Raw genomic sequence first — 19975 nt, forward strand, 5'->3', positions numbered from 1 at the left:
CCTGATGGCATAGAAGGATAATTAAACTATTATTCTTATAAATATTTTATTACACTCAGTATTCAGTCATAAAAGTTTCACTTTACCAGTAAAGTAAAATGTAGGATTTCACAATAAAAATGATTGTGAAAATATTTTACAGTATCACCACTAATTTCTCCCTACTTTTGCAACATGAATTGAGAAAGGAAATGTGGGGAGAACTGTAATATACCCCAGTGAAAGTGGAGGTACTGATTAAAAAGTTAGTATTATTTACATATTTTGTCATTGACTTTTAAACTATGAGCCAATTTGTTCAAATATACAATTTATTTAGCAATCAGAATTTTGAATCTCGCCTACAACTTTTTTTCTTTTAACAAATTCAGGTATAGGAAAAAATTTGTAACAAAGAAATAGAGAACTTGTTTAATTACACCAGAAATAGTTTTTAAAGCAGAAATATTGAAGGGTATTACTTTACACAAAATATTGTACAGAAAATGTACAGCTGCATATACAATATATTTTAATAAATACACAAAATACAATAAAGTTATTTATGGCATTTTTTCTTGGGTTTAAAAAGCTTATCGGGTCTATAAGCTTGAGCCCTCTCTTGAGAGAACTGCAGCTTTCTAGACTATACGTTGCATAAAAATTAAAATGTATTTCATGTCTGTATATTCTAATGTGTACTTCCATTAAATTTTGTTTTGTAAAATTAATTTATATGGCATCTCTTTTCCTTCTTAACATAGGAATATTCATAACTGTATACAGAAACTGTGTAAGCCACCCGACCTGAGATCCACTTTGCAAATGCTAAAAAAAAATGAGTATCGAATATTTATGACATTTAGAGAGACTTACGGAAGACACTACATAATACAGATACAGTTTATCTATGAAAAACTATGGGCACCTGACATAAACAAATCCATAACAATGGAAATTATACATTATGCAAGTATTCGAGAGATATAGTAGGTTTATTTACCCATAAACTCCTTTTCAGATCATTCAAAACTGTTTTGTGATGTTATTTAGCTTGATATGATGTATTAGGTTTCTATATTTTTTCATTGTGTATGCCAGTATCAGAGGTTTCTTTATTTTATTCACTATGCTTAGCATATCAAATTCATGTTAAAAGGATTAATTATTGAAAGCTCTTTAATAAGAAATAATCAAATTGACTATTAAAATCAATAATTTCTAATAGCACGAAACGTTCTAAACATCAAAATATTAATGTGACCACAAATTATTAATTTTTTTCTTTCAATATATCTAACAAGACAGTTGTTGCAAAAAATTATTTAAAAATTACATTATGGAGATGGATGATAAAAGTGTATAACCATGATGTTTCTAATGTCAATGCATGTATCCATGCATCCAAAATTTTAAGCTCTTTATAATTACATATAAAAATTTTCTTTAAAAGATGTTACGAATTAGTTGCAAGTAAAATCTCAAGAACATAAAAATTTACATTTGGACCCCTTTTATCTGCCCAAACTCCATGTATAAATTTTTAATTCCTTTAGATTAATCATATTTAACCCTTTTATACTTTTATTGAGACATTCAGCAAATAATCAGAAAGGTTTGTTGGAGTTAAGAGTCTTTCATGAAACTATGCTTAATGGTTTGAATTTAATCAATAATTCAACTAGTAAAATTTCATGTCAATATCAGCAAAAGTTACTATTTTTTGTAATATATAAAACTTAGTATTGATCAGCCTAAATATGGTTAGACTGTGTAGCCAATCTAATATTTTGCCTTATTGAATGTATACAGAAACAGTACTTGGATGTCAGAATGTCTGATATACTCTATAAAGTCTTTATATGTCAGATATACTCTACATAAAGCCTACCTTGTGTATATATATTAGTTGTGAATTTATTGTAAATTAAGAATTTACACGTAAATATTCATGCATCCAGTGCTGCTTTGTGTATATACGTCAGATAAGGAACATTGAAATTATGCTTGTTGAGCTTCATTGCGTACTTGATCACTTTTTTTTCATAAAATTATTCCATATTCATGACATCAGTTTAGCATTGTTTAAGATGAATTATTTACAATAACTTTCTTACGTAGCTGTATTGAAATTATTTTAACTTGTAGCCTCTGACTAACATAATTTAGGTTAAAATAACAAGATTATATAAATCTTGTCATTTGTCCATATAAATATACTTATTTTAATACACAAACAAAAATTGCATATCAATATATGGTTACATTTCCCATATGAACTTAAAGAGCTGTTTTTGTATATAATCGGTTTCATATAAAAATACATATTGTTGGCCCTATACAGTTTCAGTGCCATCTACTAAAAATATGTTCTTGATTAAATTCACGGCATCCAGCAGGAGCTGTGAATACTAGATATAGTATAACTACAGTAATATGGGAACTTTATAATGAATCCTCCTAAGTTATCAGTCTACATCACGCATATAAGGAGTTCAAATTCAAGCAAGATATTGTTAGGTATATAGTATAAAAAATTTATCCGGTACAAAAAAAAATATAAGGTAATTATCAGATACAGTTCTGTTGTAAGTGACCTTCATGCGACATAAATCTTCATGAGTATATGAGTTCATAACTCATGAAGTCTATGCCAAACTACGAGTATTTGTCATAAATTGTGGGTTCTCAAACTGAATAAAATCCTTTATAACTATAATTTATGGGATATTTTTAATTTAACAAAATTCATTACTATCACAGTATATTTTTACTTCAACACCAATACTAGAGGCTCTAAATTTATTTATTTTTAGATTCTTTCCACAACAGTGAATAGAATATTTTAAACTGCTTAATTTTTGGGTACTTACTGTATATTTAGTTAGTACTCGCTGATTTCCATCAATATACAGTAGCTGCTACAAAACTTCAAAATGTTAGACAAAAATAAATTTTGGGATATTTTCCTATAACTTAAGTGACATATTTACATTTCAAAATAATACACATTCCAGATCATAAATTCCTTTATCTAAAAAAATTACCTCTAATGTTCTACAGAAATGAGTAACTTAAACTAAAATCACTATAATCTTGTACATTTTATTTACACATGTTCTAGCACACTTGTCTCTTTTTCTAGCACTTTTCTCAGTTTATTTCACTTGTAAAGTCTAGAATATTGATTTTCATGAGCAAAGTACGTATATTTTGCCCGTTAGATAATCTCAATTAAAGTTCTTTAGAATCCAAGTCGAGCCAGAGCCATTTGACGCCGTAACTTTACTATCTCCCAATATACGTCATGGACTGAAATAAAAAAAAGTTATTAGTATTCAGTATACTACTGTACACTCACTAACTTATAAAAATGCATTGGTAAAATTTTATTTTCAAGAGTAGGGAATAAGAATTATTGTTAGCATTACTTACAACAGCTTTACTGTAACTGAGAAAGTAGCTATTATTTCAATATACCTTTCTTATCCATATTTTCTAGTTGTTCCGTAACTGGAATACAAACCTACGCTACCTATTAGGGTTTATTACTTTTAGCAAAGCTGAAAGGACGAGCCATTAGAATTTTAGCGAGGGTTAACTACCCATTCCACTATATAGCGGGAGTAGGGGGGGAGGGGTTAGCTTGCTACCACTCTCGCTCACACACCAGTGATTTAGCTCACTTCACTCTTGGCTCAGATGGCATTTAGTCTTTGCCATTTTTCATCCTAAGCCTATTTTTAGACTGCCATTAATTGCTTTTGTTTTTGTTTTCTCTTTAATTAGTGTGTGTGTTGACTTCTGTGACCATGCGTACTTGCCCTGGACTTCAAGGTTGGCCCTGTGGTAACTTCATGTCAGCCGTGGACAGTGATTGCCACACCTTTTGTCCCGCCTGCAGAGGTCAATGGTGTGATAGTGATACTAGGTGTGGTGATTGTCGGGAGTGGTCTGCCTCCCAGTGGGAAAGGTTTGGGCGACGGCGGAAGAAGAAGAAGTCAAAGCGGGATATTTCTCCTTTGAAGATTTATTTGAAAGGGGGAAAAACCCAAGACCTCTTCTTCTGCTTCTCGAACTTCCTCCCAACCTCCTGCTCGTTCAGTCTTTCTGGGAGACTGTCAAGTAGTAGTGCAGACCCTTTAATTTATAGCCAACCCCGGTCCTCAAGAGATGGTGTTGCCTCGTCTCAGTCTCCTTTTTTTTTACAGGTGTGGTTGTCCCTGGGGCTTCTGGGTCCACCCTGTAAGGACTCCTTGCTACGCTTCATCATTCATGGTGCTAGTGCACAGCCGTCGTCAACTTCGGAGTTAGATTCTTTATCATGTTTCGATGTCGTAGTGTCTGAAGCGTCTTCTGTGGTTGCTGCCGACGCCCCTGCAGATTCTCCAGCTGTTGCTGCCAACTAATTTCCCCCTGTTCCTGTTCATCCATCTAGGAAAAACCAAGTCTTTCACCTGTCTCTCCTGCGAGCGTTTCTCCTCGGAGGAGGAGTTCTCTCATAGAGACTCCTCTGAGGAAAATTGCTGCTTCTAAAGGTCAGCTTGCTGATCCCCCGTTCTTCAGTCTCGCAGAGCTTGCTCTCCGCTTCGCCTTAGAGGTGGCCCTTCACCATCGGTGAAAAGGCACCTCTTCGGCTCTTCACCTGCAGAGGAGCCTTCGCTTCAGTCGTCTTCCGGCCCTCGACCTTCGCCCATTCCTGGACCTTCTGACAATGCTGCCACTAGTCGTTGGACTTCGGCCTTGGACTCTTCTGTGGATCATTCACGCTCTCCGTTGATGGATGTTCGCCCTTCCAAAGGGCACATTCCTGTTCCAGACCACACTTCACGCCGACCTGCTGATCTGCCTTCTTCATTCCTGTCTCCTGTTCATCGTCTGCCCGCTAATGCTTCACCTTCGAAGCATTTAGCTGCGCGTCAACGCTCTCCAGGATCTCGTCAGCACCCTCCCACACTTCAACGCTTCCCAAAGCATCATCACTTCGGTGCATCAGCACTCGCCTGCTTGTCAGCACCTTCCAATGATTGCTGGCACTCTCCAGCGCATTCTCGCCGTTTTAAAGACCAGCGTTTGCCAGCTCGGCAGCACTCCGCTGTGCAGGTGAACTCCTACACGCCAGCACTCTCATGAGCAGCGACGTTCTTCTGTGCGTCAGAGCAGTCCTGCTCACCAGCACACTCCTACATGCCAGCGCTCTCCAGTGCACCAGCGCTCTCCTGCGCAGTGCCTTACTGCGCGCTGTCCAAAGGAACTTCACAGTAGAGATTGTGACAGGTCACCGTTGCCCCATTCCCCTCCCCGCAAACTCATTACAGCACGACCACCGGGGAAAGGGAAATGAGGCTACACAGAAGGGTTCAGGATCCCGAAGATTCGATCTTAAAAGGCAGACCCACCACCGCAAACATCGGTAAAAACTCCTCGCAGCCAACCTTCGGTCCCTTTCCCTTCAGGAGATCTTTCTGACAGTGCATCCGTCAGCAAGCAGTCTTGATTCAATGCCATGGTCAGAGCAGTAGAGCAAGGTTTCGGGACTGTCATGTCATCTCGCTCTTCAGTGACCTTCCATCCAACGGCACCAGTAGACCTACTGCGAGGAACCTTGGCTTCTTCTCCCCAGAGAGAGAGGAAAAGAGGGGTCTCAGATGCGGTTACATCCCTTAGGGTGAAACTAACTCCTGTTAAGCCTTCGAGGTATCCTTCTTGTCTCTTCTGCCGGACACTCTCCACCCTCACCTCTGCCGAGGGAGTTGTACGAGGATCGGACTTCCTCCCTTCCACCTTTGGAGGAAGTTTCTCCTCGCACGTTGAGTTCTCCACCACCGACGGAAGTCAGGAGAGAGAATTCCATCCGGCCTTCGATGCTCGAGTCCTACCTCCTTCCTCGGAAGGAATCAAAAGAATTAAAGACTCTCCCAAAGCCCACTTCAAAGACCTCCAGACCTACAGAAACCCACAAGTCACTCCAGGAATGCACGTGACCCACCCCGAGAGGAGCTCCCTGGGATGGAAGAAGGAGACTTCGCTGCTAGTCCCACTTTGGAGGGGGAGCAAAAATAGTCAGAACATGCATTCTGGCAAGTTCTTACTCTGGGTACTCAAAGAGTTTACCAACCCGGAAATATCCCCCACGAGAGGGCAAAGACACAGTCCTGGACAGTGTATTTGGCACTCAGAAGCCCTCTAAGACCAGTGCAGCCTTGCCCTGGTCTCAAGGGCTGAAGGGTGCCTGGGCTAAGATTACCCAACAGTTCTCCAAGCTCTTCTCCTCCCAACGTTCCGGCTCTGTCGCCAAGCTTCTCCCACCTCCTAGCATCCAGCAGAGGAGATATTATGGGATTTTGGACGAGCCTAGTTCAGCTTTTCCTCTCCATCACTCTCTGGAAGATCTCACCAAGGGAGTCTCTCTAGATAGGCTCTCCAGCCGTCAGGTCTCATTCTCGGCATCTGATATCCTCAACCAGGAGAAGGCCACGAAGTATGCCATGCAGGCTACTTCGTGACTTGATCGTGGTTGGGGACCCTGGGAATCCTGGTTCGAACCAAGGATTTCTCCAAGGAATGCACCAGGAAAGTGATGGAAACTTTCCTTCTCTCAGGCACTCACACCGAGTTTCTCGCCCATCAAGTCTCGAACTTATGGGCGAACACCATTTTGAAACGGCGAGATGTGGTGTCTAAAAGATTCCATCAGGAGGTCCCTTATGGCTCAGGAACTCCTCTTTAGAGGGATCGTCTCTTTTTGAGCAAAAGGACATGGAACATCCTGCACAGAGATGGAGAAAGTCCCACCAGGACTCCTCCATAGAGCTTTGACATCCAAGCCCTATGAACCATCAGCTCCTTAACAGTCCCGTCCAACGAAGATCATGACGAACAAGACAGCAGCAAAGACGGTGGTGTCTAAAAAGCCCTTTCCAACCAAAGACGGGAAAGGCACCAAGTCCTCCGGGGAGGAAAATTTCCTAGAACAAATATTCAGCCTGTGTGGGATGCCTCAGTACATACATTCAGATGAACAAACCTCATTCATGTCCAGTGAGCTCAAAACTTATCTCGCTCAGAAGGGAGTTGCAACAGGTCCGAACTACCCGTTTTCACCCAATCGGTAATAGGCAAGTGGAGCACCTCAATGGTACTGTATGGAAGGCAATCCAGCCGGCATTCAGGTCCCAAAATCTTCTCAATCAACACTGGGAATCAGTATTCACTGATGTGATACTTTCACTTAGATCCCTTATGAACTGGCAACTACAGTTAATGTCGCACCCCACGAACGCTTTTTTGGATTGCCGCCCCGCTCATTCTCTGGGAGCTCTTTGCCTTCATGGCTTATATTGTCAGCACCAGTATTATTGGGGAGGTTTGTCAGAACATGCAAAAATAAACCCCTGGTGGATTTGGTTGAACTATTAGATGCTAACCCAACTTATGCTAACATTAGATATCCAAGCGGATGAGAGTCAACAGTTTCCATACGTAACTTGGCCCCATGCCCTAAGGACTATTCTGTTGCTGAAAATCAAGAACTACTTAATGTTCCATTGTCACCAGAGGCTGTACTGTACAATCACACACTCCAGTGTCACCGACAACAACTCGTCAAGAGTTTACGGAAGGTATGGGACCCATCAAGAGTTTCCGGAGGGTATGGAACTTCACCCAGAAGCTGAGATTCTGGAACAGAGGCTGTATCACCTCCAGTACAGAGATCAACCCAGATTTCAAGGGCTCCGAACTGATACCTATGAGATTAATTACTTATTTGGTGATGTTACCAATTTTATATCTAGAGGGGAAGAATGTCATAAAATTTTGTCCCTTTGCTCTTCCATACTTTGCATTGAATAGTTGTCTGGTAATCTTTTCATACTTGGATCGACAGTCAGAGCAACGTACCAAGTACAGTAATTCCCTTCTCTTTTGTATTTCCTTTTGTATCCATTTGGTTTAATCAGATTTACTTTGGGGATCTTATCAAGTCTTTGACACCCCTGGCATCCTTCATCCTGATCTTCTGGGACCATGTAGATCGGGCGAGCAATTTCAACAACGTTTATAAGCTGCAGTCCAGTCACCATCCTTCAGGATGTCCACCAGATCCGTCCTCTTCGGAGGAGGATCTTTGTCACCTTTGCCATCCTTTAATCTGACCTGTGGGGAACTTCTAGACCTGCAATTACTGAGGACCTATCTCATCAGGCTGCAGCCTTCAGGTCACCTTCCGGACCATGCTCACAAGGTTGCTTATCAACCTTGTTCTAATTTTTTCTTTTCAGAAGAGGATAAGCAATGCCTTAGGTGTCCTTCATTCTGGACTTCATAGATCTTCAGGGAACTCCTAGATCTGCTACTTTGTCAAGGATCTCTTCAGGCGTCTTCCTTCAGGAGGTCCTCCTCCAGACACTCTGGCTCCTAATGCTCCTTAGTGTGCTCACAAGGTTGCTTGTCAATCCTCCTTCCTCTTCGGAGGAGGATCAATGATGCCCATAGCATCCTTCATCCTAACCTTCATGAGGTCATCCTCCAGAACTCTCATAGCTTGTCAGCTTGGTCTTAATCTCTAATCTTTCCTCTTCAGAGAGGATCAATGCCTCTGGTGTCCTTTTCCTCAACCCTCATGAAACTTCTTGTCCTTCAGAGCTACTAGTCTTCCTTTAGGAATCTTCATAGTGGGAGTTGATAGTTTTCCTTTGGGAATCTTCATAGTGGGAGTCGTCCTCCTTGGCACCCATTCAGTCTTCCAATTTATTTTGGTCCTGTTGTTTCTGCCGGCCCAGGTGTCTACGGAGTTTCCTGCAGCGTCACCATCGGAGGGAGTCTCTACACCCAGCACTGTCTCCTCCAGGTGATGCTCCTCCTGAACATTTGGCACATGCTCAGATTAAAACCAGTGTAAGACATGCCTCGCTAATCTTGTTCTAGATCATTATCATATCTAAACGGGCCAATATTAAACCCATGGGAGGGCATTGTTGTTTGCCTCTCGGAGGTCTTAATCCAACCGATGAGGGCCCAGTGGGCACCCTTGTAGGAATTGTTCAATTATTGGGTGTGTTGCCCAACATGGGCAGTCAGGGTTGGTGGCAGTCGTCTCCAGCTTTTCCACCTTTCCCCAGTCCTTTCTGGTGAGGGTTGTTCCGCTGGGCAGACCTTCGGTTGGATTGGGCAGCGGTTCATTTGATGGCTATTTCCCGCCACTTCTCTAGTCTGTGAGCAGCTGCCCGGATTGATTCTAGAACATTGACTGTCGCGAAGCTTTTGGGGGATTTTAGGCTTTGCCTTGCTTCCTGATGATTGTAAAGTGGAAGCCTGGGGTCATTAATTGTTTATTCTTTCTAGTTTTTGCCTGCGTTTCTCTTCAGATATGGCGTGATGGAAAACTGGCTATTTTATATAAAGGTGGTAGAGGTGCTGATTTAAGGGTATCAGTATTAATACGACGATTTAGCTCTGAGTTTACCTTATGCGCATGGGGCCCACACTAGTGAACAGTAGGCCTACTCTGCAGTAGAGTAATGAAGTGCTAGGGCTGTTTGTCAGAAAGTCATTTCCCCAGCTGGTGTTGGCGAGTTTGCCAAGAAGGTTGTTCTTAGTGGTTGCTTTGTTTGTTTTTATTTGTGTGCTCTTCAAAGGAGAGCTTTCTGTCTAGGTCATTCTGTCAAGGGTAACACCTAAATAGATTGGGTAGGGATGATTTTTCAGTTCTTTGTCACCCCATTTCATCTTTAGCTTTCTGTTTGTTTGGTAATTGTTCAAGTGGAAGACATACACCTGTATTTTCCTTGGATTAGCATTGAGATACCACTTTTTGTAGCATGTGGAGAGGGTAGTCAGGGCACTTGAAAGCCTTTCTTTGATGGTAGTGAAGGAGTCCAATTGTGTGGAAATGCACAGGTCATCTGCAGATGTTCAGGAACTGCGGCTGGTCATTTGTTAAATAGCATCGAAGCCAGCACTGACCCTTGTGGAAGGCTGTTGTTCTATATCCTCATTCTGCTTTTTCTGCCATCCAATTCTACAAAGAATAGCCGATTGGTAAACATTGATTCAATGATGTGGACTGTGCTGGTATTCCATTTAGTTTGAGCCACCTTCAGAAGGAGTGCTATATGGTTTACTGTGTCATATGCTGCCGTAAGGTTGACAAAGACTGGAACGGTAATTTGCTGCTTCTCAAACTTGTCCTTGATGAATTGCATCAGGTTTACCAGACTGTAGCAGAATTGACCTGGTTTAAAGCCAGCTTGTTCTGTCGACAGTGGATTAGATACAGTCTAAGATCATTTGTTCGTATAATTTGTAGAAGATAAAAAGTAAGAATACTGGTCGATATTGGAGGATGATGGGTCTTTGCCTGGTTTCATCAAGGCCACTTACTCTCGCTCCTCTCAAAATTTTTGGTAGGTTGTTGCACAGGCATCGAATAGCAACAGGAGCCATGCTTTTGTTATGTCTCCAAAATTTAAGATAATTCCGTTGTTATGCCATCTAGGCCAGCTGCCTTGCTGCTTTCCCAAATTTGAGATATTTCATGCCAGCATTTATTTCATCTAAGGTGAACAGTTGGAAGTCTTCGTCACTGTCTTGCATGATACGGTCCATGACCTGTCTCATTTCCTTAGGTAAACCCACTCTTTGTTGTGAGGCTTGCTGTTAAGCAACAGTTGGTGTGCCAACTGGCTGAGGGTTACGACAGCAACGGCTTTTTTTCAGAGTTCAGTTTATCGATGATTGCCCAGGCATTTTTGCTGTTATAGGTTATGGCTTTCGAAGTTATAACTTTGTGGCAGAGTTCTTTTCTTTCATTGCTGATTGAAGTCAGAAGGGCCTCTCCAAGTTCCACTGCACTTCCAGCAACGGGATCTTCGTTATATCCTTCGTACTTTGTGAACTGCTCTTGATTGTTCGTTGAGATCTGCATTATAGCTCTTCCTGCAGCCTCTATGTATGCATTTTTTTTTTAAACTAACCAAACCAGTGATTGGAAGTCATTGTAGTGCTGTAGGACTGGGCTGGTATTGGATATCCCAGTCTAAAGATCTGCCTCAAAGTTTTCTCATTAGCCTTGCACAAGTTTAATTTGTCGGGGTCTGATCACAGGTTTTTTGTAGATTATTATGCAGTAGTGTGTGCTAAATGCTGTAGTGCAAACAAAACAGTACCTCAATAAAATTCAGACAAAATACTAGACCTGAAGAGGTCGTTTTGAGTCTGACAGCAACAAAATAAATATGAAGAACTTAAGCTATCTTCCTTCCAATAAAGAGCAATCTGTTACCAACTAGTCATCAAGAGATAACGGATAAAGGATAGACAAAAAAATTTTTTTTATTTTGTGAGGTCTGAATGCTCATGCTTCGAGATTAGTAGCGCACTGACTCGAAGGTAAGAGTCCTCAAAATATTTCTGAATTTCTTATGTTGTCAAGTTGTGCTTCCATTGATAGTAGCAATATGAAATTCAGGTAAGTTCTATGCTGTATTGAATTCATGTAATTAAGTTAGGCATGAAAATTATATTTTTTCTGCAAATTAGGTTACTGCCGTAGACAAGCAACTTTTGATTCTTCCATCCATTGCAGGAGCTTAGTTCTTTTAAACCATGAAAATATATTTTATACCTAGAAACTTACTTTAACTTAATATTACTTACTGTATTTAATAATTTTTACATAATCAATTTGCTGTGGTTATTTTTCTAAGCTTGGTATACACACCAATAAGAAAATAGTTAAAACATACAGTACAATATCAAAAAGGCAAGAAAATCGGTTCAACAAAAAACAATTTTCACTTACTTGAACTTTTGACTAGACCAAGTTTAATATACCGTAAGTAGTTGAGGAAGTCGCAAATAGCAATAATCTGAAAAATCAAGAAATTTATGAGAAATCGATTTTAGTTGTATCCTATGGCAATTTTGTAGAAACTAATTCATTTTCAATATTGTACAAATCTAAAATTGAAGAAATTCCTTCAAAGAATTTTTCCTCCTGACGGATGATCTAGTACAGACTGCAATTATGGTACAGTAGTCATAATTAGTGTTTTAGGGATGATAAGTTGTATTGGTATTGTGTCAAGATGGTGGGTATTAGAAAACCATATTTTAAATTGTTGTGCACGATTCCCAAACAAGATGAGAATACTTTTCAAGTCCTTCCTGTAAATAGTTTTCTTTAGGTAATTTCCACAAAGCCAGTCATTTTATACAATTGCCCTTTGGGGACTACAATTATTACTGTACTGTACAATGAAATTTTATCAGTGTGTTTAAATGCCTATCACAAAGCCAGTCATTTTATACAACTGCCCTTTGGGTACTACAGTTATTACTGTACAAGGAAATTATTAGATTTTATCAGGGTCTTTATGTCTGAAAGGCTTTGTTGTTTTTGTTAACTGCATTTTCATTTCTAGTAATGCCTATGTAATCAAGGCGTGGGCTAATATAACATACATACCATCTTCATATAATTTATGGAAAAGTGTTTTCAGGCAGGAAAGTTTTTGCAAAAAAAAAGTTACTACAGTTGGCATTCCCCAAATTTCTGAAAAGTAAGTTTAATGAAAAAAAATATTTGTTTATTGTCAGTAATAACTTATTCAAATGGCTTAAAACTCCCGTAAATCTGTGAGAATTGACTTTAATCTATCCACAAAATCATTCGAGATAAATGACATACAATCATGAAATATTAGAAATGCACGTAATGAATGGAAGAATGATGATTTATTTATAGATACTTCAAATATTTTGGTTTTTAAATGCTGTAAACAAGAAATTTGTACAACTTTTTCTCATTACAGTACTGTACTTTAATTATTATTTAATCTTATTCATATATGTTATAATGCAGTAATACAAAACTTGACTTACCCTATTACGTGCTAACTGCGATATGTAGTACCAGTTATCATCTGATTCGCCAAGCCGGAACCGATATTTGCAAAAACGAGGAACATCTAATAGCACACATTTCCTGTACCGAAATTAAGGCGTTTCATCAATATGTATAAAATAGATGCTTTAGCTAAAATTATTTTGAAATTTTGGTTTACTTCACATTGTTATCATAATCATTTCAAATTGTATAACATGTTATCATTCTTCACATTATAAAAAAATCCTATAAAATTAACTATTTGTACACTGAAAAATGTGCATAATGTTGTCTACATTTGAAAATTATTTCGCAAAATGTACCTAGAATAAGTATTAAATACTTCCAGGTAATGTTTTTTTTTTTTATTCACTGCACTAGTTTCCTACACTGACTTCCAACATATACTATAAAAGGTACACAAGCAAAATATTTAAATACTAATTACAGTATCATTATGCAATTGCTTTAATGTATCATAGCACTTGTCACAAATGCAAACTGCATGCAGAGGTCCAAAATAATTAGAAAGTACAGTGGTAATAGTAGTAGTAGTAGTAGTAATAATACAGTATGATCTGACCAGCTTAAAGGGTACAAGTATGGCAGGCTACAATGCACAGTAAATTTTAAGTAAGGGATGTACAGATAATGATCATTGAATTTATTTATCTTACAACGAAAAAACTTGTCATATCAGCTTAAAAAATTAAGTAATACAAAACGTAGGGTAAGGATCAATAATACATTCCATCAGTCATACAACATTCATGTCAGCGGGGGCAAGGGGAATGCAATGGTTAAGAAGCTAAAAATACAAGATAAAGCTTAATATTAACCTGGTTTCATCGGGATCAACTCTGAAAAAAGAGATCAGGGATCTCAATACAATTTTCTTGGTATGAAGGAAAATGGACTAAAATTAAAAACCACTAAATTACATTGCCAGCAATTGTTTCCTCAAAATTATTTTACTAAGTAATTTGTACTGATAACAGTACGTGGATAATAAAATCTTAAACCCCTTGCATATGCCTGCATACACCATAATTTGATTGTGAAATTTTCAAAATAGATTATATGTTTAGAATAAATTGCTGTACACTGATAAGTTTATTGGGACCAAGCTGAAGTACCTAAGTTTATTAGTATGCTATAAACTAAGAAATGCACATATTGTAGTATATGATTAAAGTACAGTGCTTTGACATTTTTTAGTGTTTGTATGATGTCAATTCAGGGAAAATATTCCTTTACATTATTTTCAGAAAGTGACTAAACTGTTGAGTACTGGTTCCTATTTTTGTTAGTTTGTGAACTTATGGTGTTATTTGGACAATAAAAGGAGTTCCTATTTTCATTAGTTTCTAAACCACCGGTATATTGTTATTTGGACAAAGTCAAGGTCTAGAATATCTTTACTCTTACAAATAAAACTCCTTAAATAATAAATTACAGTTAACCAATTTCTTAATAGTCTTTTATTTGATCTGAGCCATGTATTGTATACTATAGAGTATAAGTTTGCTCTGTGATAGTCCTTGGACATATTTAGAGATTAAAAAATATATATATAATCTTCAATAGTTACAGATCTGGATTCAACATACATAAACTTCCATTTTTTACACTAAATCACTTTGTTAGATCTTTAAATAAATAATGAAATGACACCACACCAAGTAAGGTATATGATATGCAATATAAATGCAATTAACTAATACACACTAAGCAATAGACTGCAGAAATAAATATCAGTTGTATGAGAAAGGAGCCATTAGAATACAGTACCTTGTTACCACAAAATAACCATGCTATATCCTGTCCCATATGTAATAAATATGTGTCATTTGTTATATCAAATAATACTCTACTAAATCCCTCAAAATTGTTACGCAAATATTTTTCCCTATTTTCTCTCTTCATTTACATTCATTAACTTTGTCCAAAGTTAATTAGTATATTAGTGACCACAGGTAATTATGGGAAACAACCAAATTCTTCACTTACTTGGGACAACTGCTCTTTTGTCGGGGATTTACTTCCTCGATAAAAACTGCATTATCCTCTATAGCCTTTTGAACCTTATGAGCTAATGTTGAGTTAGGAAAAGCAAGGCAGAGGTCTATATCTTCTTCATATATTCGTTGCATAAAAGGATCACTTCTGTCCAAAGTAGGGTTTTGCTTCCACATGATAAATTCTTTGTGAACAACGGGATCGACCTGTAGGCAGAAAAATAAGCAAAACTACTTTAGAGAAAATTAGTAATGCATTTACTATTATCTTGAAAATTAGTAAAATTATTAGCAAACAAAACTTAATTTTAATTCAAGTGATTACTTCAAATAGCATGAAAAGTGTAACTAAACTACATTACAAAATATGGTTTTCAAAGAAGTACTTTATGTTACTAAAAATTTCTCGCTGACATAAATACATAATCATTCATGTGGTATAGAAGTATCACAATACTGGACTTTTATCATTCTCCTGAATGCGAATGTCTCCAGACACCATAATTCAAGTATAAAACCATTGAGAATGTTGAAAACACGTAGCCAAACCCCCCTCCTACCCTACAAGCACTCTCACTTCTAAGATGTTAAAACCCCTTGCCATATTTTTCATGTCATCTATCTAATACTATCTTAGTCATTCTCTCTTTTTTACCATCACCTTTGAATTATTATCTCTGTTATACTAGAATTTCAATCATTCTTATGCCATATATATTATGCAAACAATCCCTATTTACAGCTTGAACTTTTCTTTTTATTTATATAAAACATCAATACTATTGAATCCTATATGACATACCTATTACTCAGATGTGCAATAGAGATAAACCGTAATGTTTTAGAAATTCTTTTCTATATTGGGATATAATTTTACTAAATATTACATAATGTTTAATAACACCACAAATTACTTATAGAGCAATGCCATTTAACCCTACTTAGACGTTATTTTGAGGTCCCAACACAAGTTAGTACTTAAATAGCAAGGACATTTAACCCTACTTGGAAGTTATTTTGAAGTCCAGGTCCCTACACAAATTACTTATAGAGCAATGGCATTTAACCCTACTTAAAAGTTATTTTGAAGTCCAGGTCCCTACACAAATTAGTACTTATATAGCAAGGACATTTCACCCTACTTAGAAGTTATTTTAAAGTTCCAACACAAATTACTTATATACAATACATTTAATCCTACTTAGAAGTTATTTTGAGGTCCAAACACATTTACTTATAGGATCCTGTTTATTCAAATGGACAATTATATTCCATATTAATTTTAGTAATTGCTAAAATAAAAGTAGCCCTTTCTTTATATCAAATTTCAAAGATAAATATTGTGCCTTTAATAAATATACTATTTCTATCAGCAAGAATTTTCTAATGATTCTTTAATCAAATATTAGATTTTGACTGATAGTAATGTAGCAAGACTCTATAATATAATGTACTCATAATTTTCTACAGCCAAGTACACAGTACAAAATGGTATCTAACAAAAACACAATATAAAAGGAAGGAAAAATATCCCAGATGAGATACATTCTAGAAATTAATACAAAATAACGCCCTTGAATAAGTCATCAAAACCGAAGTAGAAATGGAAATAACTTGACAAATGCTCACATGAGCATGGAAACTTGAACGGATGAAGGCCTTAGCCCTGATAGCAGCTTGGGAAGATCAGAGAACATGATGGAAAAGTGGTGGACTAAGTTTATCTTTAACACCTTAGAAAGTAATGACGACTTAAAACATCTGACAATGAAAAATGTTATGCGGACTGCAAATTAAATGTTTGGGGAACTACTTTACACGAAACTTAAAACAACCTTAAGAAATAGTCCTTGTAGTGAAGGAATTACTTAGGTTTCTTTGCAACCCTAGCTGTCCTTGCTATATATCCTACTTTACCTCCGTTCTACCTTATTGTCTTCCTTTTTGTTGTCTAAGCTCTTCTACCTTTTAAGTGCAACTGGCAGGTTTTCCCCTGGTTGCACTTGAGCAATGAATGGCCTTACAAGCCACAGTATATAGCCCAAAATCATTACCCAGTCCTAAATAATTTCCATCTAAATAAATATTTCAGTACTGTATGAAACTATCAAGAATATATACTTCATTATATAGCCACATACCCAGGGGAGATACTAAATGCTTTACAAGTACATGAAAGACAGTTCATACACATTACAAAATTTTAGTATCGTGGTGGAAAAAGAATTAAAAGATAGGTTTCCCAATTTTAACCTCAACAGTTATAAAAGTTATAGTAAGCAATTCAAAATCTATAGAAAATCTAATAATTTTATTATAGCATAAGCTATGATTAGTAATTCCCTTATTCCCTGAAATGATCATATTTTGTCCTTGATTCAACGGAAAAGTACTGTACCACTCCCTTATTTACAGATATAACAACAAGTCTCTGGAATTTACAGTGGTTAGTTTGTCCTCTTGTCTTCTAGGCTTACAATTAATTAATTCTATTTTTAGTGTTTTATGTTACAACAAAAACCTTAAGCATCCAAGCTTGTAACCGACCATCTAAATAATAAAACATACATCTGGAAATTAATTCTTTGGTTGTGTGTGTGTGTCAGATTGCCTTACCATTGTGTAAGACACGGGCTCTTGCCTTAGGCAGCCCGTAAGATATCTTTGGTTAACAAACGTACATCTGAACAAAATACAGGATAATCCACATGAGAAATGTATCGAAACATACAAGTATCAATTAATTGTATAATCTCTTCCATTTCAGTATAGTTAGCTTTTCCACGGTACAAAATGATGGTTACTTTTTAAATTTCACTTTTGCCGAAGTATTTTCTTTTCTAAATTAATAAGGCTACTTCAAACAGTGACCCTAGGCTCTTGTTTTCATCAGGAATTATATGTTTTAACTTGCAAGTATAGTAGTTCTTGAGAATACTCAGTAATAGTAAGATTATAATTACCAGTGTATGTACGATTTATGCCTTTGGGGTTCAATACTAAATGCTATCAATATATCTAAAAACCTAAACCTCACTTCCTCTTATGATAACTTTCTACACATAGTTTATTATCATGATAATTGTTTTGAGAGAACTAAAGACTAGCATACTCAGAAAGATTCCTCCAGGCAATCTAAATGTTTTACAATACTTGTATTCTCTATGTTACTGACCTAAACACTAACGTCGTCAAACTTCCGAATACAAGTACTGTACAGTACTGTAGCTACTTATTGGTGGGATAGATTCCTTAGATTCCAGAATTGAGAAAAATCTGTATTTGTTAAACTACAAATATATTTAGTGATGAGCGATATATACTGTATTGTAACTATTTTAAAATTCTTTTAAAATAGTAGATTTAAAGTGGTTAAAATTTAGCATTTTTCCCTCATTCTCGAAATCTAAAAAAATTATGGCAACTACCATGTAAAGTATATATTTTTGAAAATCTAGGCAATAACCATAAATCACTAAGACTACCATAAATGTACTTTTAGAAAATGAATGGTGCCTCTAAATTTCTGTTGTTTAGAGTTCAAGAATATCAAAAATTATAGTCCCCTCTGATATAATGGAGGGAATGGTATATTTAATAAGAAAGAATTATAATTCTTAAACTAGTTTCATAAATCATATATTACCATTTATGTAATTTATCTAATAACTTTTTACTAACACTAACAACCAAGCTATGAAGCAATAAACCAATGTCTGATAACCAACCAAAAGACAAGGATGTCTCAAAGCAATGTCTGGTAACGAAAAAGAAGAAGACTAGGTTGTCTGAACTTTAACTTTCCCCTAAAAAAGAAAATATGAAGAATGAAGGTATAAATACCGACCCAACATAATACTTTGTGAAAAACCACTGACAATATACCAAAAATAACCGAGAATAATAATGTCGAGGCATTAAAACAGAACGGTAAAGATGGTGCACCACATTCCCTTCCCATGCGGTAGTTTGCTGCTGCTGACACCCGGCCACAAGCGTAAAAGGAAGGACAAAATAAACTCCAATGAAAACCTTATTCCAAGACGTAAATGGACAGCTGGCCATATTCCACCAGAGACTGACCTCCCAACACTCTGGGTCCAGGTGGAACTGGGAATTTGCTGCCGCGTCGTTTATTCGAGACTCTTTTAGGGGCGAGCTGGGAGGAGTGGTGTCCCGGCCATATTTCAGGTCGAAGTCTGAAGGTGATTTGCGGTGACCTCGCTGGAATATCTTTTTGCCTGGGGATGTAGAGTTATAAAGAAAGGTTAGTAATGTCAATATAGCCAGCTACATTTCAATACTCCAATAGAAAATTGAGAGGAACATGCATGACTATTTAACATAATATTTGCAATGGTTTCTTGACCGTAAATACTGAACTAGTGGGGTTTATGTGGCATAATAACAAAAACAAATGCCGCTGTTTCTAGCCCACTGCAGGACAAAGGGCTCAGACATTTCCTTATTCGTGTCTGGGGTTTGGTCTTTTCATCACCACGCTGGCTACTGCAGATTGGTGATGGTGGGTGACATTAGTCTCTTTGCTCACAGCAAACCAACTAAGTATAAGTGACCCTGTCTTGTACAGCTTTGCTGATTATGGTGATACACAACCCCTTTCACCACGTTAGGTATACCCACCTGGAACAAATGAATAACATATCATACCTGACTCTGTAACACTCTTGGTTATGAGTTGTGGATGAAGATGGGGATTTGGCGCTGCGGGTGTGGAGGTGATGACCAAAGCTTTCAGTGCTGTGACTTCTGCTGATAGAACTTCCACCTGCATCATGGCTTCCCTGAGGGATCTCTCGGCACTGGCAGCTCGTTGGTTGGCATTGTGGACCATGCTGTGTGCCTCCTATAAAGAATAAATAAATAAGAGTTACAAAAGTGGTTATCACTTTACAGTGGAAAAAAAGTTACAATTGTGTATTTACATTCATTAACGATACTTCAATTTGGTCAAACAGTAATTTGTAGGGAAAAAACTGTGGCGATATATTCTATAAAAAATTATATAAAATCTAGATTTAAGACAAAAAAAAAGGTAGCACATTCTCAATGAAGATTGACTTCATAA

At 37.2% G+C, this 19975-nt stretch overlaps 1 protein-coding gene across 2 annotated transcripts; it reads right to left on the reverse strand.

The window, feature by feature from the left end:
- Nucleotides 1-29: 29 nt before the first annotated feature.
- On the reverse strand, nt 30-19754 carry LOC137623993 (guanine nucleotide exchange factor for Rab-3A-like). 2 transcript variants are annotated; one of them, XM_068354703.1, is made up of 7 exons: nt 19558-19754; nt 18970-19127; nt 14879-15093; nt 13708-13728; nt 12865-12967; nt 11783-11849; nt 30-3291 (listed from the first exon to the last, which is right to left on the reverse strand). In XM_068354703.1, the coding sequence occupies exons 1-7, from the start codon at nt 19739-19741 to the stop codon at nt 3224-3226; spliced, it is 816 nt and encodes a 271-aa protein (XP_068210804.1). In that variant the 5' UTR covers nt 19742-19754; the 3' UTR covers nt 30-3223. The 2 variants fall into 2 exon arrangements, with proteins under 2 accessions (XP_068210804.1, XP_068210805.1); XM_068354704.1 differs by lacking the exon at nt 13708-13728.
- Nucleotides 19755-19975: the final 221 nt, after the last annotated feature.

This window comes from Palaemon carinicauda, chromosome 2, assembly GCF_036898095.1.
Source record: "Palaemon carinicauda isolate YSFRI2023 chromosome 2, ASM3689809v2, whole genome shotgun sequence".
NCBI classification, from domain to species: Eukaryota; Metazoa; Arthropoda; class Malacostraca; order Decapoda; family Palaemonidae; genus Palaemon; species Palaemon carinicauda.

What these genes read in the sequence shown, in the direction of transcription:
- LOC137623993 (XM_068354703.1), bottom strand. Translation starts at nt 19,741, where the DNA reads ATGGTCCACAATGCCAACCAACGAGCTGCCAGTGCCGAGAGATCCCTC. An exon ending in TGGACCCAGAGTGTTGGGAG is followed by an intron (nt 15,094 to 18,969) that starts GTCAGTCTCTGG and finishes TTCTGCCTACAG; the next exon opens with GTCGATCCCGTTGTTCACAA. An exon ending in GTTGATCCCGATGAAACCAG is followed by an intron (nt 12,968 to 13,707) that starts GTTAATATTAAG and finishes ATTTCGGTACAG; the next exon opens with GAAATGTGTGCTATTAGATG.